General features: G+C 32.9%; 3 protein-coding genes and 1 pseudogene across 3 annotated transcripts; 2 read left to right on the forward strand and 2 right to left on the reverse strand.

The window, feature by feature from the left end:
- Positions 1-3,474: 3,474 nt before the first annotated feature.
- On the reverse strand, positions 3,475-4,415 carry LOC106340510 (ethylene-responsive transcription factor ERF038-like). The gene has a single exon (XM_013779378.1). It carries the CDS (start codon positions 4,295-4,297, stop codon positions 3,683-3,685), a length of 615 nt encoding a protein of 204 aa, XP_013634832.1. The 5' UTR covers positions 4,298-4,415; the 3' UTR covers positions 3,475-3,682.
- A 6,868-nt stretch (positions 4,416-11,283) lies between these two features.
- LOC106339446 (putative dual specificity protein phosphatase DSP8) lies at positions 11,284-13,120 on the forward strand. Its single transcript, XM_013778257.1, has 6 exons — positions 11,284-11,639; positions 11,819-11,941; positions 12,034-12,127; positions 12,241-12,323; positions 12,416-12,505; positions 12,575-13,120. Exons 1-6 carry the CDS (start codon positions 11,454-11,456, stop codon positions 12,917-12,919), a joined length of 921 nt encoding a protein of 306 aa, XP_013633711.1. The 5' UTR covers positions 11,284-11,453; the 3' UTR covers positions 12,920-13,120.
- An 86-nt stretch (positions 13,121-13,206) lies between these two features.
- On the reverse strand, positions 13,207-15,008 carry LOC106341435 (polycomb group protein FERTILIZATION-INDEPENDENT SEED 2-like). The gene is made up of 8 exons (XM_013780209.1): positions 14,946-15,008; positions 14,783-14,835; positions 14,417-14,698; positions 14,277-14,325; positions 14,102-14,185; positions 13,917-13,996; positions 13,743-13,829; positions 13,207-13,654 (listed from the first exon to the last, which is right to left on the reverse strand). Exons 3-8 carry the CDS (start codon positions 14,683-14,685, stop codon positions 13,285-13,287), a joined length of 939 nt encoding a protein of 312 aa, XP_013635663.1. The 5' UTR covers positions 14,686-14,698; positions 14,783-14,835; positions 14,946-15,008; the 3' UTR covers positions 13,207-13,284.
- A 5,311-nt stretch (positions 15,009-20,319) lies between these two features.
- Positions 20,320-26,834, forward strand: LOC106338011 (annotated as a pseudogene).
- The last annotated feature ends 250 nt before the right edge of the window (positions 26,835-27,084 follow it).

Genomic DNA, 27,084 nt, shown 5'->3' on the forward strand with positions numbered 1-27,084 from the left:
ATATTTCAGTTTAGATCAGATTTGAGTCTGGTTATCCAGATATTAAACTTTTAGATCCATTTGAGTACTTAATCAGTTTTAGTTTGTGTTTAGTATTACTTTCAAATCAAGTTCGGTTCGGTTCTTCGGATCCAAATATTTTACCCAGATTTACTTTCTTCTATTAATATAGATAAAAATAAATAAATGTAAAACTAATAATTTGGGCTTATTTTACATATGTAATTATTGGACCATACTTTAAGAACACCAATAAAAATGGTTGGACGTCGTGTCATTGGGCATGTTACAAAATTGATAGTGTCTATAAACAATAACATGTACTTTCTTATAGAAATTATTGGTAAATATAATAAAAATATGGTACAATCGGGTGAAATAGGTTAGAGTTGCGTCGAAAATAGTGTGATCTCTTCACAAGGTACATAAATTTTGTTTTTCAATCGATTTAGTGAATTTTCTTTTCTTTTAAAGCTTTTCTGATTTATGTTTTTTTCTAACAATCTGATTATGTTTCTAATTCTTGGTTTAATATGAAACTCTATAAATAAAAACAATATTTGGCTAAACTAAAGATCCCAATTTGTATGTGGCAGATTTCACCTTGGTTTTCTTAATTCATAACCAATCACAATTATTTGTTGTTTTCGTATGCATAAACCTCAACCATGACAAAGTTGTGCAAGATACCAAAACTTTCAATTTCTAAAAACATTCTCATTCCGACATTTTATTTGATGTGAATCTTAATGATTTTGTAATTTATTTATTTCAACAATGATATTATTCAGTTATTGTCCGAAGAGAACTTCAATTCACTAATACAAAGGTTAAAAATACAAAAACTGAAAATGAGCTGGTTAAAAAAAAATTAGTATGTGAACACATTAAATAGTCTGCGATAGAGTTAAAAAAATTATTGTGTGAGCACATTAATTGCTAAATGACTGTGAAGCTGACACATAAGCATTCTAAAGTTAAAATGATTGTGAAAATAACACGTGTCAATGTATGTGTGGACACATTTATTGCAAATGCTTCTCTTTTAATATATAAGAGATTTCTAAACATTTGAAATATGGAGTGTACTAGACTTTGACGCGCGGGTATATTTTTTCAAAAATATGTTCTATTTGTTTTTCATGTCAATAATATAAGGGCTAGGCAAAATACCCGAATCTGAAGAACCGAACCGATCTCGATCCGAAAAAGTAGTACCAAAACCAAACCGAAATTGATTAAATATCCAAATTATTTAAAATTTTGGTTTTTGGAGAACCGAATCCGATCCGAACCGAAGTATTCCGGGTACCCGAATTTATCCGAAATAGATTTATATACTTATGTATATTAATTATTTATAGATTTAATATATATAAAAACATCTAGAATATATATGATACTCTTAAGCTGGTTTAAATACTTGAAAAACTATATAAATAATCAATAGTAAATATATAAAATAGTAAAAGTATACTTTAAACACCAAAAATAATTAAAATAATTATTGATTCTCTATCCAAATATTTGAACTAAAATAAATTATTTGTTAAGTTTAGGTACTCTAACATATGTTATTCAAACTTATATTTAATAAAAAAATTTGCTTATATTTTTTGAAAAATTTAAAGTATATAAATATATAATGAATTTTCAAATTTTAAAAGTAATTTAAATGGGTTATCCGAACTCGAACCGAACCCGCAAAAATCCGAAGCGAACTTGAACTGAAATTTAGAAATATTAGAATGAGGCTGAAATCTTCGACCCTGGAAACCCGAAACCCAAACAGACCTGAACAAAACCCGATTAGGTACCAGATATATAGTTTCTCATAATATAATGGACTTCTAAATTTTCTTAAAAATATAAGCCTATTACTTTTTTTTTCTTAATATAATGCTACCTATGTTTCCAAACAAACCTCTTTTTAAAAAAACAATCCATGTTTCCAAACATTTTTTTTTTAAAACTACAATCTATGTTTCCAAACAAACTTTTTTTAAAAAATTGCTATACATGATTCCAAACAAACCTAATTTGCACTTGAGTTTTAATAACATAGATAGATGGATATCACAACTAAAATGAATTTGTGAAAGCATAGCTTTAAATCAATTAGCGAAAAGGAACTTTAAGTTTCTGTTAAAAACTCAGAATTTAACAATAATTATAAACTCAAAGTGAACATTTTTTTTTGTTACAAAATCACATAACTTAAATTGAAGATATTGAAGATATTTTTGTTTCCAAAATTAAATACCTTAGAGAAATGTTTTCGTGCTATTTGTTTGGAATAAATCTAGCTTAACAATCGGAAAAAACTCATAAGTGGATCCAAAACAAAGTTTGGATATTTCCAAGAGTAAGATTCCAGATAGATGTTTTAAATTGACGAAAAAGTTAAATTCTCGGATATTATGGCTTTGACTGATGACCACCAGATGAATGGAAAAAATGAACAAAACAAAAAATAAATTTTCATTTGAGGAACTGAAAACATAAAAAAAATAAGAAACTTTATTTATTTTGTTCCTCATCATATCTGCAGAGGACAACTTTTTTTATAAATCATTCATTTATGAGGGATTTAGAGGAAAATAATGAAACTTATGTATTAATAATTTGACCAAAAATTTAACCGAACCGGTATAAATTCTAAGAAACAGATAACTCAACATAAAATTTTTTTTCAACTAGTATAAAGTGACACTGTTAACCCAAAAAAACAGAGGCCTAATAGAAACAAAAAAATATAAGCCTTTCAATGAAAATCAGTCCCAACAAAAAGGACATTAAATTCATGGCGTGAAATCGAATGGACCAATGGTCATGACTCATTTCTTTTCCAACCTTATGAGGGCCAATAAGCTTACGACAAATAAGAGATAATCGGAATAATTAGAAAACTTGAAATGACACAAAGAAAAGGAGACACCTAAATAGAAAATATAACAAATTTGTCTCTCGCTCAATTTTGTTGTACCAATTTTCAAAAATATGATGTCATTCATTGTTTTAAATGCAAAATACAGTTGAAGTTATTTGTAACATATGTTCAAGCTTATTGTTAGTATAGCTTATAACTTATAAGTTGAAATATAAACTTAAATCTCTTTGGATTAGATAGATACATTAATATTACAGAGAAAAAAGATGTCGATATCTATTTCTTGTGCAGAACCTAAGAGTAAATGTAGAGGTACGACAGAGCTACAAATAAACATGGGACTTTTTCAATTGTCACTGACTCACGTTCACATTTCTACAAAAACAAAGAGCCTTTTCGCTTATACTCGCTCCGTTTTTTATTGTAACTAGTTTTGTTTAAAAGCACGAATATTTAAAAAAATATATTATTTAACCAATTAATTCAATCAATTATTAAAAACCTAACATTATTTCATTGGTCACACAATATCCAATAAATGAAAAGATGCATTAAAATATGTAAACTACTTATATTGTGAAACAAATTTTTTTTGCTAAAACTACTTACATTTAAAAACGGAGTGAGTACATGTCACACACTTCCCCGCTTAAAAGTTCTAGAAAAAGAAAAAAAAATCGATCATAGACCGTTATTAATTATACAACTTGGATCAACCGGTGACTTTTTAACGTTAAAAAGTTTTCACATGACAAAAGAACAAGACGTACACAACTACAGTGTCTTTGTTTTCTAGTAAGTTCCCGAGAAGAAAGGCTCTTCGTAAGGAAACGAGTCCCAAAAGCCGTCAATGTTGTGGTTCACGTCGAGCAAGAGATCGGGGAGGTCAGAAAACGCGTCGTCTGCTAGTGTGGTCGTAGCCGGAGACGATGGTTCCGAGCTTACAGGAGAGGACGTAGACGTCTCTACTTCCATGTCAACGGCGACGGCAGCTGCCGCAGCGGCGGCTGCGGCTTGGATGTCTTTAGGGTTAGCACTAGCCGGTCTAGGGAGTTGGTACACTAGCTCAGGGAAGTTGAGGTGAGCAGAGCCGCCTTTAATGGCTAAAGCCGCTACGTCGTGAGCACGTGCCGCCATCTCCGCCGTGGAGAAGGTACCGAGCCAGATTCTTGATTTTTTCTTTGGCTCTCTTATCTCGGAGACCCATTTTCCCCATTGTCGCATTCTCACCCCTCGATAAGTTGGATGCTTTGAAACAATCTTGTCATCATCAAGATCTTCTTTGACGACTCTTTTCTTCTTCGGATTATTATTGTTATTATTCAGTGTTTTCGCCGTCGCCTTTGACGGAGGATCCTGATATCTCCTCCGGCAGGATGAGTGATCCATGAGTTTGAGTTTTTTCATTTTTTATAAAAATATAGAAGGGATTAAATGTAATGAAGGAGATGGTTAATGTAGAGAAGGAAAGAAATGTGGTTTTCTTGGTTTAGTGTGAGAGTTTTGTTTGAGAAGAATAGGTCGGTGTGGTTGTTGTTATATACATCCAATTTAAGAAGCTGATTTTCTTTTGTAGGCTATATCTAAAATATGTGTATACGTATTCAATACACTTTATACAGACATCTGGATATTCAGTCTGTAACTATTATGCGTACCCTCTATGCCTGTGGAAAAAAGAAAAAAGAAAAGAAAAACACTGTATATAAAAAGGGCAATCTACCTTTCGGATGAGCTTTTTCTTTTCTTATGTCTGGAACCGATAATTCGTATTTGATATGACTATACTTTTATCCGATTATTAAAATTCTATAATTTTTATAAGTTATTTTAATTTAATTAGAGGTAAAAATAAATCAATTGAAAAGATATAAAACAATATTTATTTCATAACACTCTTTTTCTGAAAATGAGAATTAATTTAAAATGAAAAACTTGTATGATACGATCTAAGATAAATCTTTGTATCAAAAGTTACATATTAGTGTATATATATTTAATAATAATAATATGATTAAGAGTATACTAAAAATTTTAGAAACCCAACCAATAATATCTCACTTGACATATTATTGGTTGGGTTTGCAAAATTTTATTATACTTTTAATTAAATCATAATTATCATATATACATACACTGAGAATTTTCATGATAAAAGTTATAATTGGAGTTGCTCTTATCACGAGAATTAATTTAAGATGAATTTAGCCATCATTTGTTGGTGATTCCATTTAAGAACTGATTACTCCTTACAGCTCGGCGTTTGACATTTATTGAAAACCAAAAGAATGAGGTTTCCTTCTTCCAATAATGCATTTCGCCTCGTACTATGAGTCGAATTAAATTGATGAACTCACAGCACATGTTAATTGCAAACCATCCGTTACAAAAATAAACAATGGTTAACGGTATCCCGTTTCCATTTAGAAATAGATACATTCATATTTGGGGTGTGTGATTACGATATTATCCGACTTTGTCGAGTTTCTACAGTCAAGAGTCATATTCTACATTGATGGTGAATATGTGATCACATGGCTTAAGAATTACAGTATTGTTTTAGCTATAGCTATATTAAGGAATAAATAACCACGGCAGGGATTGAAAACAATAAAAGATTAAACTGATTTACAACAGAAAACAAATATTTCATCCGTTTCGTAAAAAATATCATTTTGAGATTTTTCATACATAAAAAAGATTGAAATGCATTTAAATTCTTGTTAATTACACATATTCAACTAATAGAATTTGAGATGAATAAAATTATTTATAAAATCAATTCATTTGTAATTAATATTAAGTCGAAAGTTGCATTGTAAATCTATAATGATACTTTTTGTATAACAAGAAAAAAATGTTATTTAACATTTTATGATAAACAAAGAGAATACTCACTCTGTTTCATTATAAGTGTCGTTTTAGGTTTCGGCACACGGATTAAGGAAACAATTAATTTTGTACATTTTCTATAAAAAAAACTATTACCTATACACCTAACCATATTTCGACCAATAGAAAAATAAATTTTGCATAAAATTAATAAATTTTGCATTGAAAATCGAAAACGACACTTATTTTGTAACGAAAAAAATTCTCTAAAACGACACTTAATATGAAACGGAAGGAGTATAAAACATTGAAAATAACAAGAGATCCACAATTATCTACAACAGTTCTGTTGGAAAGCCGGAAAGGCAAATTAATCAAGCAACAAAAGTTGTTGGTTTTGACCCATGATAAAACGCGTTCATCAGGTCAAACAGATTTGAAGCCGTTGGTCTAGCATATCCCGAAAGATGTTTAGTGAGTTTGAAAATTTGTGATAAAATTTTTGAAGAAGATATGTGTTTAAGTGAACAAACTGACTACAACCTTAGTCATATAGACAGCACGTATAAGCAACCGCGTAAGAACACGTTTCTACAAGGTACAAAAGATGTTATAAACAATAACCCAGTTGACGATAAAATATGCTACAAAGTACACAAGATGTTGCAAAAAGACAACTTTAGGATCTCATCCGCTTTCCATACAGGTATATACATATGATACTCTTATATATATATCTCATGTGTATGCATATATCGAAAGAGTCAAGTCAAACTTTGTTTTCGTATTTGGGTTAATCAAGATTAAAGTCATAATCTATCAAAAGTAATTTAATTAGGATGTCGTCGTAACAACTTTCATTAACAACCAACTAACATTTTCTGAAATGAAATTAAATGCATACTTGTTTAATTAGTTTTTCAATGTTGGAGGATCTAGATAGAAGACAACGTGTTGTTACTTACAATATCACAATCGAAAATTGTATATGCAATATAATTATAACATGTTGAAAATAATATTTTACATGCTGTGGTTTCGGGCATGGATGATTAGGTTTCGGCCCGAATCTCGCGGTAATTCAGAAAAAGATAATATAAATCAATATACAGTGAAACTTCTATAAATTAATAATGTTAGGATTAAACCAAAACTATATTTTTTTATTAATTTATAGAGATATTAATTTATTGATATACTAATTAAACTAAAAATTCAATTTGAGACTATAAAATTATATTCCCTCCGTTTCTAATTGTAAGTAGTTTTGCTTAAAAGCACGAATATTTAGAAAATTGTTATTTAAAAGAATATATAATTTAATCAATTAATTCAACCAATTATTAAAAAACTAACATTATATTATTGGTCAGACAATATCCAATAAATGAAAAAGATGCATTGAAATATGTAAACTAATTATATTGTGAAACAAACTCTTTTTGCTAAAACTACTTACATTTAGAAACGGAGGGAGTATTATTTTATAGAGACTTTTATTGTATATTAATTTACAGAGTATTAATTTAAAGAGGTTATACCGTATATAGTATTAATTTAAAGAGGTTATACCGTATATATATGTATGTAACTGCCCAATTCAATTATCAATGGCAGTGAGTGGCACCAGACGCACCACAAATTAAAATCGTTTGGGATTTTTATGGGTTGGGAAAAGGCTAATAATTATAGGTAGTGGTTTAATGGTTTCTAATTAAGAAAAAGTTGCTCTATAAGTTTAGATAAGGGGTGTCAATTCGTTTCCAATGTGAAATATAATCATCTAATTATTTGGCTAGTTTTGTTACTTGTCAATTTGAAGAAACATTTGTGTTTCACGTAGTCCGTCCATATGAAGAACACATATACAAAGTTTTAAGAAAAAAAAAACAAATGAAACTAGTCTTAGTCTAACTAACAATGTCTTTACAGATCTATCGATGGATGAATAACAAAAAGACTTATTTCACAAACTTAAGATACACTATTGATGAGTTCGCCCTAGCTCACGAAACCTCTCAGACACGGGAATCGAGAAGCCGCCACAAGCCATGTCTCTTGACGCCGGCGGTGCCCCTGGCTGTCGGCGTCGACTCCTCTGCCACTCTGCTTCCGCTTCTCTTCTTTTCTTTTGCTCTTTTTTGGTCACAAGCTTCAGCATCTCTTTCTGCAACTCGTTGATTCCAGTTCTATCCATGGATATGTTCGGTTCTTCTCGACAGCCCGCGTCACCACCGCCTTGTTTCAACCATTGGAAATCTCTCGACGGGCTCAGTCACTCGAGGTCTCCCATCTCGTCGACGGAGTACATGTCGGGGTCACCGTCTATCGTCTCTCTTCCACTGTCTCCGCCGCTCCCTTCCACTCCTGGCCGCCAAGTCTCCTTTGTATGTCGATCTGAACCCATCAGATCTGAACTTCACTCCGTCGTAGATATACTCCGGTCATCCTCCGACACTCTCACCTCGACCTCGCCGCAGTCTCACCCTTCATCTCGGGGTGTTAAAAGCTCCGATTCACTTTCTCATATGGAGTCGCCGTTCACATCGAAACGGTTTTAACACCTCGTCACCATCTCCAACACATTTGTGGTTTCCTCATTGGTATAGATTCAAAATCTCGATTCACCGCCGCTTCTCACCGTCTCTGAACCGATATGCCGCTTCACCAACCATTGGTACAATCGTCACACTTCGTCTTATATGTACCACTGATACCACAAAGATATATGCCGCCTCCTTTCCGTCATACTCCGACAAGATTCTACAAGGCTTTGACCATCTTTTGGGCTTTAGGTTGTATGCAGAAGCTTCCATAGTGAAGTCTTAGTCTAAAGCGACGACCACTCAAAAGATCCATAGCTTTTCAACCGATGGTATGACACCTCTTTCCCTCGTCGCCTGATCTATTGTGCAAGAGTGAGTTACTGCTGCGTCTCCATCATATTATGCCGTCTCAACCATCGGCGGTTTCTTCAAATAGTCGGCTCTACGGTCCTCTCAGCCTTTTCCTCGTCATCGGAACTTTTGTGCAAGATTGTGGACTCGCCAGTTCTTCACGCTGCTACGTCTCCATCACATTATGTCATCTCAAGCATCGATGGTTCTTCACAAAGTAAGCCCTACATTGCCCCCATCCCTTTTTACGTCGCAGAAACTATTGTGCAAGAGTGTGGACTCGCCAGATTTGCTCGCTTTTACGTTACCGTTGCGTCTCCATTACACTACGCCGTCTCAAGCATCGACGGTTCTTCACAGAGTTATCTCTGCGACTCTCTCACTGGAGCTGTTATCTTCTACGGAGTATCCCGGAATTCTTACTCTCAAAACCCATTGGTTGGGTTCTTCAATGTCGATTTCGAGTTATGTGTGTTTCTTTAAACACGAGCTTTAGGACTACAAGTGAATTGTCTCTATGGGTCTCTTCTCTCTTTAGCCACATCTATCTTTCGACATGTTTTAATTATTTTCGTCTATCAGTTTACCGTCGAGAATTTCTCCGGTTGTAACCGACTTAGCCCATTGGGCCTTTAAGTTCAATATAAGTATTTGGTGTTAAAAAAAAGAAAAAGATCCAGTATTGATAAGGTTGAAGTGTTCACCATACAAAGAAACTCGTGTCATCGCCTTGCGATCACTCATGGTAGGCAACATGCTTAAGATATTAATTTGGCCTTTGGTTGGATCCTTCGATGATATTGAAATGTTCACCTTATTCATTAAGGGGATATTTGTGTCAATCCACTGCGATCAATCATTGTTGGTCGCATGCTTGAGAGAGTAGTCTGAACTTTGGGGCGAGTGATAAACATTGGACATATGGACATCGATCAACTTTCATGTGTTGGTCCGGTCCATTCGTATGTAATCTTTAAAATTTATAAACGTGAATCCTCCTCTTCCTCATTCAACATGGCCTCTAGTCGTCGGCCCATTCCTATCATCGTACTAGACCAATAGCAAATAACCTGTCACCATGTGTTGTTCTTAACTAAAAGTGAAAAGACTTGAAAATATGTTTATACTCCTTAAATCCTCTTAAGCCAAACAACATAATAACTCCGATGGTTAAATCAAAAAAAAATTCAAAAACAAGTAAAGATCATAAAACAAATACCTATTATCTTCCTCTAAACACAAGATAACCTGAGATGAAAAAATCATAGTCTAGTACCATGCTGCTTAAATCGCTTGTGCCTCCTCCTTTACTATACTTTTAAGAACTTAATAGTCACAATATAAAGGTGAAAATCTTATTTTCATCTCACCCCAGTGAATTTAATTGATATCATATCTGTCGACAATAGCAATCATCCTTTTACGTATAACAAAAGCTGGATACCAAGTTTCAAGAATCCATTGATTTTCACCTAAGTTTCTGAACACGCTGAGGTCATTTTCTTTATTTTGGTTTCTCCCAATGTTTTCATATCCGAATCCAACCGGTAAATCCAACAATTTTATATAATTTGGTTCTGATTTAATAAAAATTAATTAATTAATTAAAATTTTGGTAAAATTAGTTAATACTTTTTACATAATTTTATATCAAAATTAGTTAATATTTTTTTGAAACTATGCAAGTCAAGTAAAAATTAAAATTAAAATAAAAATAGAAGTGTGAAATATTTTATTATACATGGTAATAAAATGCAAAGTTTTATTTCTATAAATTAATATACATATCAGTACAAAGTAAAAACTCTATAAATTAATAATGTTGGGATTGTAATATTTTATTAATTTACAAAACTTTCATTTTTAAAGTTTTACCATATAGATATTAATTAAATTTTAGAAAATAAAATTTTATTATATTATTTGGTATATATAAAATTTGTTTTCATAGAATTTAAGTGTTGTTTTAGATATATTTTTACTAAATATTATCAGAATATATTGTAATGTTAAGAAACATACAAATAAATTATATTGTGAACATAAAAATATTTTTTTTTTGTTATTACTTAGATAAACTATATATGATTTTAATGAGACTATATGTTTACGAGACTATGTTTACGTAAGATTTTCTAAAAGTTATTATCTTATTATTTTATTGATTTGTATTACGCCTTTCGTTCCCGAAAGTAAGATTTTCTAGAGTTTTCATGTTTATTAAGAATATAATAAATGTTTATAATTTAGTTTACAATTTATTTTTTAATACACTTAGCAATAACTATCCACCAATAAGATTTAATCAATCCAAATATTCACAATTAATGTTTCTCAAAAGTATACAAAAGTACCTTAAAAATATAGAAAATCTATTTTTGTGGAACAAAGATAAACTCTAAAAAATCTTATTTTCGGGAACGGATGGAGTATAATTTGATGAGATGAAGAAATTTATTAATTTACCGTGTTTATTAATTTATCGAATTTTAATCGTAAAATTACTATTTTATATTAAATTTATTAGTTTATTGATCTACCGTTCAGTTATAATCGAACCAATGAACAAAAAGCTCAAAAAAAAAAGGAAAATTCATAAAATAATCCGGTTAAGTGTTTTGGTCCGGTTTAAAACTTCTCTTTAAAAGAGAAACCAAAGATAGGTTGAGTGGTAGGAGAGATTAGGCAAAATCATCGATCCCCAAATTCGTAGAAACTTTGATTCTTCTCTTTGATCCCCAAATCACAGTGGTCTCCGCCTCGCCGTTGCCGGTTCTGAATTCAGCTTTTCTCCGGTCGCTTCCGCGTGACTTGATAGTTTCGTGTAAATTTTCATGTATATCGAAGACGTGACGGAGAAGGAAGAGAGATCGGCGGATGGAGATAAGGCGATAGTGGTGACGACGAAGATGGCACTGGTTGGTGTAGGCGCTCGTGCCTTGTTCTATCCAACTTTGGTTTACAACGTTGTTAGGAATAAGGTCGAGGCTGAGTTTCATTGGTGGGATCGGGTCGCTCAGGTATATTAAAATGTTTCCTCCTTTTTTAGCTTTTTTTTATGTTAATTCAGTTTGTGTGAGATGTTTGAAAGTTAGCTACTTGTACTTGTAGATACACCTCCAAGTATGTTACTTTGGCTATGGGTTTTGTGCCTAATCACTCTCTCTCTCTCTGTGTTGACTTTGTTTGTTGTCTCCAGTTTATATTACTTGGAGCTGTGCCGTTTCCATCTGATGTTCCGCGGCTGAAGGAGCTTGGTGTTTGTGGAGTCATCACTCTGAATGAGCCTTATGAGACTTTGGTTCCATCATCTCTCTACAAAGTCTGTTTCTTTTTTCTCTCTATATACCAATGCTCTGTTTCTGTTTTCTTCTTATTTACTAACCTTGTTTTGTTTTCTTACTCTTGTGGAAGTCTTATTGCATTGACCACCTGGTGATTGCCACGAGGGACTATTGTTTTGCACCTTCCATGGAAGCCGTATGCCAAGCTGTAGAGTTTATCCATAGTATGTTTACCTTTTCTTTTTATACTTTTATCCTCTTGCTTTTTTGTTGTTGTTTGCAATTGTTAAGAATCGTAGCCGTGTGTTCATTTGATCTTTGTTTTGTCTCGTTGAAGGAAATGCTTCCCTTGGGAAGACGACTTATGTTCATTGCAAGGCGGGTCGGGGCCGCAGCACAACCGTCGTCATATGCTACTTGGTTCGTGTTGCAACTAATCAAATAAAACTTTTTGCGTCAGCTCTCTCTCTCTCTCTCTCTCTGTCTCTGATAATTATATCTTTGCAATGCAGGTGCAACACAAACACATGACACCTGAAGAAGCATATTCCTACGTGAAGTCAATCAGGCCTAGAGTGAAATTAGCCACCTCCCAATGGAAGGTAACCAACAAAGACACATGGTTTCTTTGTTCTTATTCTTCATCCTCTGATTCCTAATTGTGTCCGCAGGCCGTGCTTGAGTACTACCATGTCAGGGTTCTGAATACTCAGAGTTCCTTAACTGATGCAACTTCAGCTTTGATCCCGAGAAATGTAAAGCAGGTTTGTTCTGGGAATGTGGTTGTGTTTGAGGATGGGTCGATGGTGGTAGTGACCCACTCGGATGTAGAGGGCTATGATGATGACTCAAAGAGGTCAATGAATGTTGCCGGTAACGAGTTATGGGTGAAAGTGGTGGGACAGGCTGCATTGGCGAGGATCTCGTGCTTCTGGCTTGGCTTGCGTCACGACCACAAGCTTTCTCGGAAAAATCTTTCCATGAGTGGTATAAGAGTCGACATTTCTGTCTACTAATGATGATAATAAAGTCTGCTGGTGAATATGCCTTTCTCCATAGTAGCAAAAGTCAATAAATAAAAAAAAGGGATCAGATTAGATATAGAAGAAAGCTAGGTTTGTAAATTCTGGAAACATTTGTAATTAAATACTAACCTGTCCCTCATTAACCTTTGATGAGGAAAAAAACCCATGAATTAATCTCCTTTTCAAGTATCATAATCAGTCTTTTGAGTTTGTAACTCCTTGAGATTATTAAAGATAAAATTAAAAGTTTAGTTTAACATAATTTGAAAGGAAGGAAATGGTATCCGAGTACGGGAGTTTTAAAACAGTTATGATCTCTCAGTTCAGAAATGAAGATCCTCTGACACTCACCATGGCTAATGTTCTTCTTCATCAAGTTCCATAGGCTGTGGCTCGTTGCCATTAGCATTAGCTTTCGAGGAGGATGCTGCTTCTTGCGTCTTCTTCTTTTGCGTTCTGGCGCTTTTTCTTGTGCCTTGAGCGGCGGATGCTTTTGCTGCCGCTGCATCTGCTGCCACTTTTGCCGCTGCTGCTGCTGCCACTGCTGCCGCCACTGCTGCCTCCGCTTCTGCCGCTGCCGCCACTTCTGCTGCTGCCGCCGCTTCTTCTGGTGCTTCTTCTGCTTCCTGTGTCTTCTGCAGGATGATACTGCATTTGTCCATGGTCTTGGCGCATATCAGACCGTATTTTAAACACAGCGTATCAATTGCGAACATTCTCCATTGCCTGCTCAGAGGCATCAACAAATATGATAAAAAACCGTGATAATCCATTTTGGGCATCATATGATGATGAGTTGATAAAAGATTATTACCAGAGAAGTTTAGGAGTGATCAGCTCTTTCGCATGAACTTTTACGAACTCTTCACATGCCCAAGGAACATGTTTATCCGCGTACACCCTGCCCAAAATGTAATCATGGCATAACAAAAGTGAGTTTACTGGTGTCTTTCAAAAGAAAAAGATGCAAATAGAATCATATTGCTACCTTTGCTTTCTAATGAATGTGTTCCAAAGCCACATAAATCTCTTCTCCTCATCGCTGGCATCCACCAACCGATCAATCTTCTGTGAAATTGCGAAAAAAAAAAGAACACAAAATGCCTCTAGTGTCCGCATCATAACAATTCAATGAAAATTAAAAAAAAAAAAAAATCAAAAACAATGAAATACCATGCGTTCTTGAAAATCTTTAAATTCTTGATCATCTTCATTATCGCTGTCCGCATCAGACAGTACTTCTTCCAGAGTCATTGGCTTCAAAGTGCAACTTATTTAGTTAGTATAATAAAAACAATTAGACGGCATGGTTTCAAGAAAATCAAGAATTTGTAGGAAACTGAACCACCTGCAATGTTTTAGAGTGATAGAACTGCCGACTCCTAAGAAGATCGGTTCTGGAAATTAACAATGTATAATAATATTGGTTAGTAAAACCATAAGGACGAAGATTCTGTAGAAAAAAAGTAACACAGAGAACATCATAACCTTTCAGCCCCGACCCGCTGTGGATTTAACCTTTTTCTCCCAATAGCACGAGGCCCCTTAGCTTTAGAAGACTGACCTATCTCTGGTTGAGTTATTGTCTGAATGTCGCTAGTCTGTCCCGACAAGCGAGTTCTTGCTAGGGAGGATGGGATATTATCACCGTTCACATGAGAAATTTCATTTGCTTTGTCACGAGGGACATCTTCTGAATACTTCTCAAAAATCTTACAACATTTACGTCCCTTAGGACCAGCTCTTTGGCCTCGCATACGGGATTTCGAGCTGCATGAATTATGGTTTGACTAGCTCTAAGAAGATGATGATGAATCATAGCTAAGAAGTAGAGTAAATAGTTTGAGATCTTACCGATAAAGGTAGATATTAACACGATTGTGCTCCTCTAAATCATAAGTTAGTACCTGTTATATATTAAAAGAACGTTATGGTAAAGTTCATAATCATGACAAAAATAAATTATTTTCTGAACACTTAAAATGTTGCGTACGTATCAAGTTTCACATATACTAACCCCATTTGTGAATGCATCAGGTTTCACGGAGACATCAAAATTCGGATGACCATTCTCCGACAGCTAAAACATGAAAGAGCACTTATCTTGTTACTTATAATATATCACAAGAAAACTTCAAAAGAGTTATGTATCCTTAAAAATACAACGTACCCGAAAGTTAAAATCAAATAAGGCATGCGATGACATCAAATGATGTTTCACGCCCTGCACATAGCATGCAATATTCAGATCCTTATTGTTTAAAAATGAAAGATATAGAAAGTTTGGTTCTAGGGCCTACCTTGAGGCTTCCACATTTCATTGGGCAAAATGGGCAAGAAGTCCTTTTCACAACTACATTTTCAAATGTGTGTAGATAATTAATACAATGGTTAGAAGAAAACAACACATTTTCTGAAGCGAAACCAAGTAAAGAATCACCTTGGGATTTCAGTATTATGTTGTTACAATTCAAATAGTTGTAAATTGCTATTCCACCTAGATTTGCCCTAAGAAAAATAAAAGTGTGCCATGTGAAGAGAAGAAGTCATTTATTTTATCTAGGAAATAGAAGAGAAGATCTAAAATGCAATAACATAAATTAAGTTTTTTTGTTTGAAAATCGATACTTAAAATTTATTCCAAAAAGTTTAGGAAGAGTTCATTAATTCTATGATTGTAATGATAATTCTGGAAAAGAAAACACACATGTATTAGCGTTTTAGAATAGTCTAAATTAGAACAGTGGTAAACTAATGTTAGAGAAGAGATTCATACATCTTATTTTTCTTCGCCTGTATTTTGTAGCTCAAACACCTTGGAAGGAAACGTGGCTGCATGACAAATAATAAAAGCTTGTAGATAGATAGTGCATACCTTGTCCTGTGAGAAAGCTTGAAGAATGTTATAGGAAAAATAGAGAAAAATAGTGCATACCTTGTCCTGTGAGAAAGCTTGAAGAATATCATATACGGTAATTGGTTTGCCATATAATGACATAAGTTCCTTTTCCTCCTCCGTTAAGGGCCTAACGCCAGCCATCTGCTTGATTAGTTTGAAACTGCCACGCAAGCTATTTAGCAGCGACAAAGAATCATTAATAAACATAAATAGTGACCGATTTATATGTTCCCAATTGTAAAACACCATAGAATTTATTAAGATAGACTAACCGAGATCTTAGAATCTGATAAACAAACAAGATATTTGTAATCCAAAAAACTAATTGGCAAAAAAACCTGTACAAAAAATAAGATATATAACTTTAAATGATATGAATTACTTGCAAAGTGAGATAATGAAAAAAAAGAGAGAAATATATATTGTTGAAATTCATAACTGTTTATAAGCCATTTACTAAACCTAAACATGCAATCTTTAATGGATTTTTTCTTTAAACTGATATAAAACAATTGACAATAGAATAAAAAACTGTTCATACGGATTTAATCTGCAAAAAATATGTATCCATTAAAACAAATATATAAGTCAAAGGTTTTGATTTACTTACCGATCTTGCTACACAGTTGAGAGCAATTTACGTTGTGTTTCTATCACACGAACGAAAAACTAGTAAGGTTGAGATCTTTCTTATCCGCTAAAAAGAGTTGGTGCGGCGGATTTTACATATCAATAGATGATATTTATAAGACACAATGACATACCTAAACCCTACATCAATATGTGTTTGGACCTTAATTTTCTATAATTTTATAATTAAATATTAATTTGGCCCAATATAAACCCATTAGAATTACATAGAACAAAGAGTCGGCTATGAACTCAAGCCTCCCGAATTTAGATTTAATTTCCAACACATTACTATTAACTATATTATGATATATCAAATAAAAATATTTGATTTTATCAAAATAAAGCACATACTTTAGAAAAAATAATTCACATATTAAAATAACGACAACAATTTCAATTAAATAGCATGTTCTTAAAAAAACAAATAGTCCAAAAACATTTCTTTTGAAAAAGAAAGAGTAAACTGTAAGATAATATCTCAAAAGATATTAAATGAATTGAATTTTTGTTATGATCTTGGCTTTACGAACTACGAAATACAGCTTCAACTTTCGCTATTTTTAGTTTTGTTAGACGACTATCAAATAATACTGCACATATGCTGCAAAGAATCATTAATAAACATAAATAGTGACCGATTTATATATTCCCAATTGTAAAACACCATAGAATTTGTTAAGATAGACGAACCGAGATCTTAGAATCTGATAAACAAACAAGATATTTGTAAACCAAAAAACTAATTGGCAAAAAAACCTGTACAAAAAATAAGATATATAACTTTAAATGATATGAATTACTTGCAAAGTGAGATAATGGAAAATAACAGAGAGAGAGACCTATTGCTGAAATTCATACATGTTTATAAGCCATTTACTAAACCTAAACATGCAATCTTTAATTGATATTTTCTTTAAACTGATATAAAACAATTGACAATAGAATAAAAAAAATGTTCATACGGATTTAATCTGCAAAAAATACGTATCCATTAAAACAAATATATAAGTTAAGGGTTTTGATTTACTTACCAATCTTGCTACACAGTTGAGAGCAGTTTACATTGTGTTTCTATCACACGAACGAAAAACTAGTAAGGTTGAGATCTTCTCTTATCCGCTAAAAAGAGTTGGTGCGGCGGATTTTGCATGTCAATAGATGATATTATAAGACATAATGACATACCTAAACCCCATATCAATATGTGTTTGGACCTTAATTTTCTATAATTTTATAATTAAATATTAATTTGGCCCAATATAAACCCATTAGAATTACATAGAACAAAGAGTCGGCTATGAACTCAAGCTTCCTGAATTTAGATTTAATTTCTAACACATTACTATTAACTATATTATGATATATTAAATAAAAATATTTGGTTTTATCAAAATAAAGCACATACTTTAGAAAAAAATAGTTCACATTTTAAAATAACTACAACAATTTCAATTAAATAACATGTTCTTAAAAAATCAAATAGTCTAAAAACATTGCTTTTGAAAAAAAAGAGAGTAAAGTGTAAGATATTATCCCAAAAGATATTAAATGAATTGAATTTTATTTATGATCTTGGCTTTACGAACTACGAAATACAGCTTCAACTTTCGCTATTTTAGTTTTGTTAGACGACTATCAAATAATGCTGCACATATGCTGCAAAAAGGTACCAAATAGTGTGGATATTTGTAAACCAAAAAACTAATTGGCAAACAAACCTGTACAAAAAATAAGATATATAACTTTAAATGATATGAATAACTTGCAAAGTGAGATAATGGAAAATAAAAAAGAGAGAGACATATTGTTGAAATTCATACATGTTTATAAGCCATTTACTAAACCTAAACATGCAATTTTTAATTGATATTTTCTTTAACCTGATATAAAACAATTGACAATAGAATAAAAAAATGTTCATACGGATTTAATCTGCAAAAAATACGTATCCATTAAAACAAATATATAAGTTAAGGGTTTTGATTTACTTACCGATCTTGCTGCACAGTTGAGAGCAGTTTACGTTGTGTTTCTATCACACGAATGAAAAACTAGTAAGGTTGAGCTCTTCTCTTATCCACTAAAAAGAGTTGGTGCGGCGGATTTTGCATATCAATACATGATATTATAAGACATAAAGACATACGTAAACCCAATATCAATATGTGTTTGGACCTTAATTTTTTATAATTTTATAATTAAATATTAATTTGGCCCAATATAAACCCACTAGAATTACGTAGAACAAAGAGTCGGCTATGAACTCAAGCTTCTTGAATTTAGATTTAATTTCTAACACATTACTATTAACTATATTATGATATATCAAATAAAAATATTGGTTTTATCAAAATAAAGCACATACTTTAGAAAAAAATAATTCACATTTTAAAATAACTACAACAATTTCAATATGTTCTTAAAAAATCAAACAGTCCAAAAACATTGCTTTTGAAAAAAGAGAGTAAAGTGTAAGATATTATCCCAAAAGATATTAAATGAATTGAATTTTTGTTATGATCTTGGCTTTACCAACTACGAAATACAGCTTCAACTTTCGCTATTTTAGTTTTGTTAGACGACTATCGAATAAACGTTATAAAATAAAAGCCCAAACAGTAGAAAACTAAACAAAAACTCACAAATGCATTCATCAAGCAAAATTGTTAGGAGGAAATGATTGGAACACTTGTTTGCTCTAAAATTCATGCTTATTATGCGGTCTAAAGTAGGGCTGGACATTTTATCCGATACCCAAACCCAAATCCAAACCCGACTCGAAAAACCCGAATGCGAATCCGAACCGAACTAGCAAAATACACGAACAGATTTTGTATTGAAAAAGTTTGAATACCGAACCCGATTGGGTATATCCGAAACATGAAGAAGTACTACCCGAAGTCATTCGAACATATGTATACCTTAACTCAAATCTACATCTTTCATCCAATATGTAATGACTGGTTTCTCTTAACCGATTTTGGTTTAATTAATATTATAAATCAATACCAAATCACTATTTTTTCTAACCTAAACGTGTGCACATATATATATGTGAATATGTATCTCCTTAAACGTGAGAGATTAATGCAACATCTGCATCTCTCATCTTTCATCTTCTCTCCGTACAAGATCTTCTTTTCTAAAATATTGTTCTTCTCACGATCCATGTAAGGTTTCTCGGAGAATTAGTTGTTGTCGTCATCAACGATAACCACCATAAACGTCACTGTAACAATCAGAGCCACCTCGAACCATCTTGTTGTTCTTCATACGGAAGGGTAGTTTTCATCCATGGAGCTTTCCTTGTTACTTTTGATCGTGTTACGTAACGAAAGCAAGAGAAGAAACAGTTTTTTTTTGCAAGAATTATGTGGTTTTAAATTTTTCTATCAGTAGTTAAAAAAAATTATCAATTTTTTTTTGTTTTTTCGGTTATATCCGAAATACACGAACCCAAACTAAAAATATCAAAACCCGACCCGAAGTGTGGAAATACCCAAACAAATTTTATACTTCTATACCGGAATACCCAAACATCCGAAATATCCGATCCCCCGAACGGGTATTCGAACGCCCACCTCTAGTCTAAAGGATGGAACAAAAATTAAGTGCAGATTACTGGCCATCTAAACGTCTGACCACCCAATTAAAATACGATTAATAAGAGGGACTAGGACATGTTCCAATCATCAATAGCGAAGAAATAATAAAATGAAAACCACATCAATAGCATCCATTAGAGTATAGTGGTTAGATGTTCAGCATTCAGCAGCCTTCATTTAATGACATTAAAATTACTAGGCTAAGCGCGAGTATATAAAACTAAGCACACATAATCGGAACAACAAGAAGGAAAATGGCTGCGGCTAATCAAGTGATGCGCAACGAGGAGCTGCTCAGCCCGTTCTCACGGCTATTTAGTCTCCCCGGTCAGGACTGCTTCAACATCATAACCATTGGATGCAAAACCGAAGGCAATCCACATGCCATTGTTGAAGGCTTAAAGAACACTTTGATTAACCATCCACGCTTCTCTAGCATCCTGGTAAATAATATTTACATAGCGCAGCTCATGTTATTATTACTTTTCCTTCAAAACGACATTTCCTCATTTCATGTTATGATGTTTATGATGAAAGTGTTACTATATTTTTTTATTAAAATGATTGAGTTGTTCCTAATTCATAAACGATGCTAAAAATGTTGAGAGAAGAATCATAGGGACAATATATATGGAAAATGATCTGAATTCGTACATGGAAGAATTCTAATTTTACCACAAATTTAAAATCACTTTTCAAATTTACTTTGAAAGGATAATTATTTTCATAAATACCTTAAGTTTGTGATAAAATAAATTATCTAACTCATTTAAATCACTAGGGATCGTTACCCGCGCCAAGGCACGAAGTTTTTGCATTTTAATCTATTTTTGTCTCTGGTTTATTAATCTAGCATTCAGTTTTTCAATGCATTTTATCTTCACCATCTTCTCTTGTCTTGTTTACATTTGTTTTCATGTTCTGTCGTTTGATTTGTCTTAGTTTTGCTCATTCTTCTTTCATTCTTTATTGATTGATATTTTTATCTCGTTTAGCTCTGTGTTGCCACTAATTTGCTCGAATCATTTTTCATCATCTGCTTCGTATTCTTTTCATATTCATTAACTATTGTCTCCAATCTCTTTAAATCCTAAAAATCCTACATGTTCTTTTGTTTATTAAATCACATATTAAATATTGTTGAAACTGTTTATTTATTCTAATAAATCCTTACGATTATAACTAAGATGATATGGATAAAAGACTGATTATAATTTAGTTGAAATTAAAGTCTAAAGTAGAAGTTATTAAACTTGCAATCCTTCTTTTTGTCATCCAAGATAGCTTTAGTCAAATCAATTATATTGATTTAGAAAACCCATAAGCTATTTCAATCCCAAACAACCAAAAAACATGCACATTTGTTATTGACGCTGCGACAGGTTTTCTTTACTATAAACATATTTGCTTGTCACAACTGTTAATAAACCCAAATGTGTTTACAAAAGCTACCCATATAAGAGTTTCATACTCATTTCTCTTTCTCTAGTCATCTCCTATGTTAGTAGCTATCATAATACAATCATCAAACAAATGACATATCTATTGGTTCCATATAGAATATGCAAAAGGACTGTTTTCTGCAGACTCCATGATCACTGAGTATTATAAATATCAAACTCTGTCTATGGTCTATTTATATGTTGAGGAAATGCCTCGAAATGTAGCTTCCAAATAATGATTTCAGGTCAACACATTGCATGTTAACCTCCACAATGGGATCAACGGATCTGCTATGTCGAGTCGAACGCAACTACACCTATGTTCCCTGCTTGTGCCTTTCATTCAAAATCTGCAATTCTCCCAAGAACCAGAATCAATGTTAAATGAGGTAAAAGTTTTAGAGTCACAACAGACTTTGTATAGTCAAGCCAAATAAACCAACCACCCAATGTAACATCCCCACTTGCCTATTTGTGCAGAAAATGACTTGATTATTATATAGTAGCACCGAGAAGTTAGATGGAGAATGAGGTATGAACGCAAAGTAGACAAAACAGTTAAAATCTTACTGATTATGAGAAATATAAAAAATCAATTCTTTTGAAATGGCGTTTAACTGTCCAATAGCGTGACAAAAGTACTTGTTCATGTTCTCACCAAACTTCCAATTCTAAATGTATATATAAATCTATTAGAGTTATTGCCAGCGCTCTGTTGCGATATTTGTTTGCTAAAATAATCCATCCAACATAATAGGAAAAAGAAACCAACCAAATTGTAAAGCTAACCATCAGCTGAGATGCTTTTGCTGTCCTGACACATTGCAAGCTTAGTGATTTCACTGTCAAAAGAAACAAACTAAGGAGTCATATACACCCGAGACATTTATTTACAAACGGTTCCTAGCACAGAAAAAGCATATTATTATGTTACGGATGATAAGTTTGATGCATAAATACAAAAGTTTTACAGTCACAACATACTTTGTATAGCCAAGCCCAATAAACTAAGCACCCAACGTAACATCCCCACTTGCCTATTTGTGCAAAAAATGACTTGATCATTATATAGTAGCACCGAGAAGTTAGATGGAGAATGAGGTATGAATGCAAAGTAGACAAAACAGTTAAAATCTTACTGATTATGGGAAATATAAGAGAAAAAAATATATGTCGCTAGAATTATCAGAGAAAGAAATATAAAGTACCCTCCAAATCTTCAGGAGCATCGTCATTTTCTTTATTCAATGATCTTCATTCAACCTAACAACCATCAAAATAAAAAGAATGTGAGGTACATAATCTTCAAAATCCAAGTTTAATGAATTAAAAAAAAACTCAGGAAGACAGAAAATGTGAAACACTCACTGGCTTCTTCTTCTTTAACTTCTTGGCTCCCGTGAATGAACTATCAAAGCCATCATTATTTGCAGGAAAAAAGATTAAACAAAGCAACTGATGAAAAGAAACAAATATGTTTCACAGCACATAAACTCTTCTTGAACAATCAGACAACGGATAGTATGTCTCCCGTATGACTCAGTTGAGTCCTCGATGGCATCGTGAACGGCAAATGTCTTCTTCTTCTTCTTGGTTAGATCAAAGGGTGCAAGCTATGGATGACCAAAGAAAATTAAAACCACACAATCATGATTTATCAGGCAAAATAAAAGAACCGATGATGAATCTATTAAAGATAGGGAGATGTAGAGACTAAAGAAGAAAAACTGATTCATGAAACTCAAACTGTGTTTCTTAGATGAGTCATAAACCGATGATTAAAAATTGAAAGCCCTAAACTTCCATTGAAGAGAACGCTTACAGACCAAAGAGGTTTATTGGGCTTTTTTTTAACGAATCCCATTTCAAAACGTGAGTTATAAAGTATTTATTAAATCATTAGATAAAATAAATAAGTGTGGGTCCCATAGAGAAAACCGAAGAAGCAAAGGTTTCCGACCTTCATAAATATATATTTGTTTCAGCCATCAATGTACAAAGAATCTTTTAGCTCAGTGGTATAAATGTTGTTGTTTAGATCTCAATAATTCGGGTTCGAGTTACAGAGTTCACACTTTTTCACACTTTTTAAAAGTGAGACCCACATATCGCTAACGTGTCGCATCAGGAATGATGCAACTGCCCTATTATAATGTAGATTTATAAATGTTTAAGAATTATTTATACAAGTTTATAAACTCAACCTCATCCATTAAATACTTAACCCTAAACAATATTCATTAAACCTTAAATCCAAACATTAAATACTTAACCCTAAACAATAATCACTAAACAACTATGCTATATGTAATTTTATATTTCAAAAATTTTCTTTCTTTTACATTGAAAACTCAACATATTATCAAAAGATATAGTACAATTATTTTTATTAATAATTTATTTAAAAAAGAGACATATGTAGCGTTTAAATGATGACAAATTGAATGGACAAAAGTTATATTTCTGTTCATTTCTTAAAACTTACACTATTTACAAAGAATATCTTAACCAATATATTTATATGATTTTATCTTTAAAGAATAATAAAACAAATTTATTCTTTATCAAATTCAGGAAGAATCAATAAGCATATTATTTTCATTTATTTCTACTTTTTTTATATGGTTGCCAGTTAGATCTGTAGTGTTTTTGTGTGACTTGTGATAGCAAATAGGTCTGGGAAAAAAAACCGGAACCGAAAGACCGAACCGGAACCGAACCAAAATATCCGAAACCGGAACCGGACTGAAACTCTCAAATATCCAAACGGTTTCTATATTTCTATATCCAAAATAACCGGACCGAACCAGAACCGAACGAGAACCGAACGGGTACCCGAATATATAAAAATATTAATTATATATACATATAACATAACTAAATATATATATTTTTAATTTAAAAATCTATTAAAATTATCCGAAAATAGTTGAGGATAACTAAATTATTATAAAGTATCCGAACTACTTGAAAGTATCCGAAAGTATCCGGATAGTTTTATTCGAAATATCCAAAGTAATCCGAAATATCCAAACTTCTTATTTAAATCATCCTAATTATTTGATATTTTACCCTAAATAACCTATATTTTATCTGAATTACCCGAACTACCCAAATCAGAACCGGAACCAAATGAGAACCAATTTTTTTCGGATATTTTCCGGTTTCTAGTTTTACTATCGAAACCAAACCGAACCCGAAACTATCCGAACCAAACCAAAAATAGGTCAAGTAGTAAATGGATCTTCTAACCCCCTACCCGAAACCCGAAATACCCGAACCGATATCCGAAATGCCCAGGCCTAATAGCAAATGTGAAACAAGAAGATAAATGCTCATAGAGCTTATTAAGACAAACTGAAATAGCTCAAAGAGAGCTTTATTGTGCAAGAAACTTAAAGAAAGAAGATGCTTTTAAGCTGTCACCAAGATGAAAAAGATGTTCGATTGTTGATACTCATAAAATGTGAAAGAGAGGCTGCTTTAGTGCAGCCAAAGATTACATCAAACGTTAACATACAAAACTATATATCAAGTCTACTTGCTAGAAACCCTATACTCATTCTTGGCTTATGGACTTGTTCTTAAGGCTTGTTGAGTTAGGCTTTAATAACTCGGAACCATTTGCTTTTACTTTTACAGGAGACGGGTCATGGTGAGCAAAATGTAAAAGCCAAGTGGATTCCTACAAAAGTAAAAGTGGAAGAGCATGTAATTGTTCCACATATAGATCCGAACATTGAAAATCCTGATCAGTTTCTAGAGGATTATACAACAAAAATGGTTATTTCTCCAATGGATAAGTCCAAAACTTTATGGGAGTTTACTTTATGGGAGTTTCACCTACTAAAACTGAAGACATCACATGCTGGATCTGTAGCCGTGGCTAGATTTCACAATTCTCTAGGTGATGGAATGTCTCTTATGTCTCTTTTACTCGCTTGTACTCGTAAAACATGCGACCAGAGGCATTACTTACTTTCGTAGTCCCTAAGAAAAGCAATGCGACACATGCTTGTTGGTCATTGGTTACTTGATTTTGGTTTATAGTAAGACTACTGTTTCACACTTGCATTGAAATTTTTAAATCCATGGTTATCGTATGCTTTCCTGGAGACAAAGCAACACCTCTTAAGGGTAAACCAGGTGCTACAGTTAGCGTTAATAAGTTTATTCATCGAATTATTAGTTTGGTTGATGTGAAAGTGGTGAAGAATGCGATGAATATGGTACGTTGCTTAATAGTTTATTTTAAATAATCTTTTCATGGATTGATTTGATTGTCTCATTTTTAATTAGACGGTGAATGATGTTCTTCTTGGAATTGTGCAAGCTGGCGTTTCATGATATTTGAATCAAAGATACGGTAAGTCACTATAATTTATTTATTTATTTATTTATTTTTTTTTTTGTTAACCAGGATTGGTTCAGGCCTTCGGCCTTAATCCCCCCTGAACCCGGAACCAGCCTGCGTCTGTACCCTCCAGGGGGCCTAAGTCATTTCGATGGCCGGGGCTCGAACTCGTGATGACGGGCACCTCAGCCGAGGTTCCTTTACCACCAGACCACGAGGCCCGGTTAAGTCACTATAATTTTTTCCCTATTGTTTTCGCGTTTGAGATAATATTTTACACCATCAAATTAACTTTACTATCCAGCAGATATGGAAAAAAGTTCTAAGTTAAGAGAAGTCCTAGAAAAAAGTCTCCATGGCGTTATTTTTTTCAACCTACCTCCAAACAGAAATATTGAGGTATAAAAACTCATCTGAACTTTTCATAATTTTTGTAAAGAGTTAAAATCTAATATTATATACGTTAGAGAATTTTATAACGAATAATATAAACACAGGATTTGGCAAAAATGATGGAGAAAGGTTCAAAATCAAGATGGGGAAACTCAATTGGCTATGTTTTGTTCCCTCTTTGGATAAGATTAGAAAAGGATATGCTTGAATATATCCGACGAGCCAAAACTACAATGGATCGCAAGAAACTTTCTCTCGAACCTTTATTTTGGATTCAGAGTCCAATGTCCTAACCGCTAGACATTTTATTTCCGAAAGCCCTTTTACAAAAAAAAAATAAAAACCTTTATTTTCCTTTGCATTACTGAAGTTCACCATGGGAGTTTTAGGGTTAAAGGTGAGATAAAAATCACCAAGACTACTATTACATTTTGTCCAAAATTCATATATATATATATGTAACTGATATATGGATGTATTCGGTATTGAAAATCAGGCAGTCAAGAATCTCGTAACGAGTATTTTTAGTCGCACATCAGTGAAACGTGATATTTGTTTTGAGAATGATACACTTTCGTAATAATTCTCCTAGGTTTTGAGAATTCTCTTGAAATTTGATAGCAGGAAACAGCTTCCAAATAATTATTTTTTACTTTCGTAATGATACACTAAAGTTCTCTATTATTATGATCTGGGGAAGTGGCAACGTTCATGACGACATCTTCATATTAGTTAGCGAAGGGGAAGGTAATAAGTTAGTTGTCTCAAAGAAGACATGATTGAGTAAAAGATATCTCCTGAATTGTCATTTAACGCGCCTCACGCGCCTA

Source organism: Brassica oleracea, chromosome C4 (genome assembly GCF_000695525.1).
Source record: "Brassica oleracea var. oleracea cultivar TO1000 chromosome C4, BOL, whole genome shotgun sequence".
NCBI classification, from domain to species: Eukaryota; Viridiplantae; Streptophyta; class Magnoliopsida; order Brassicales; family Brassicaceae; genus Brassica; species Brassica oleracea.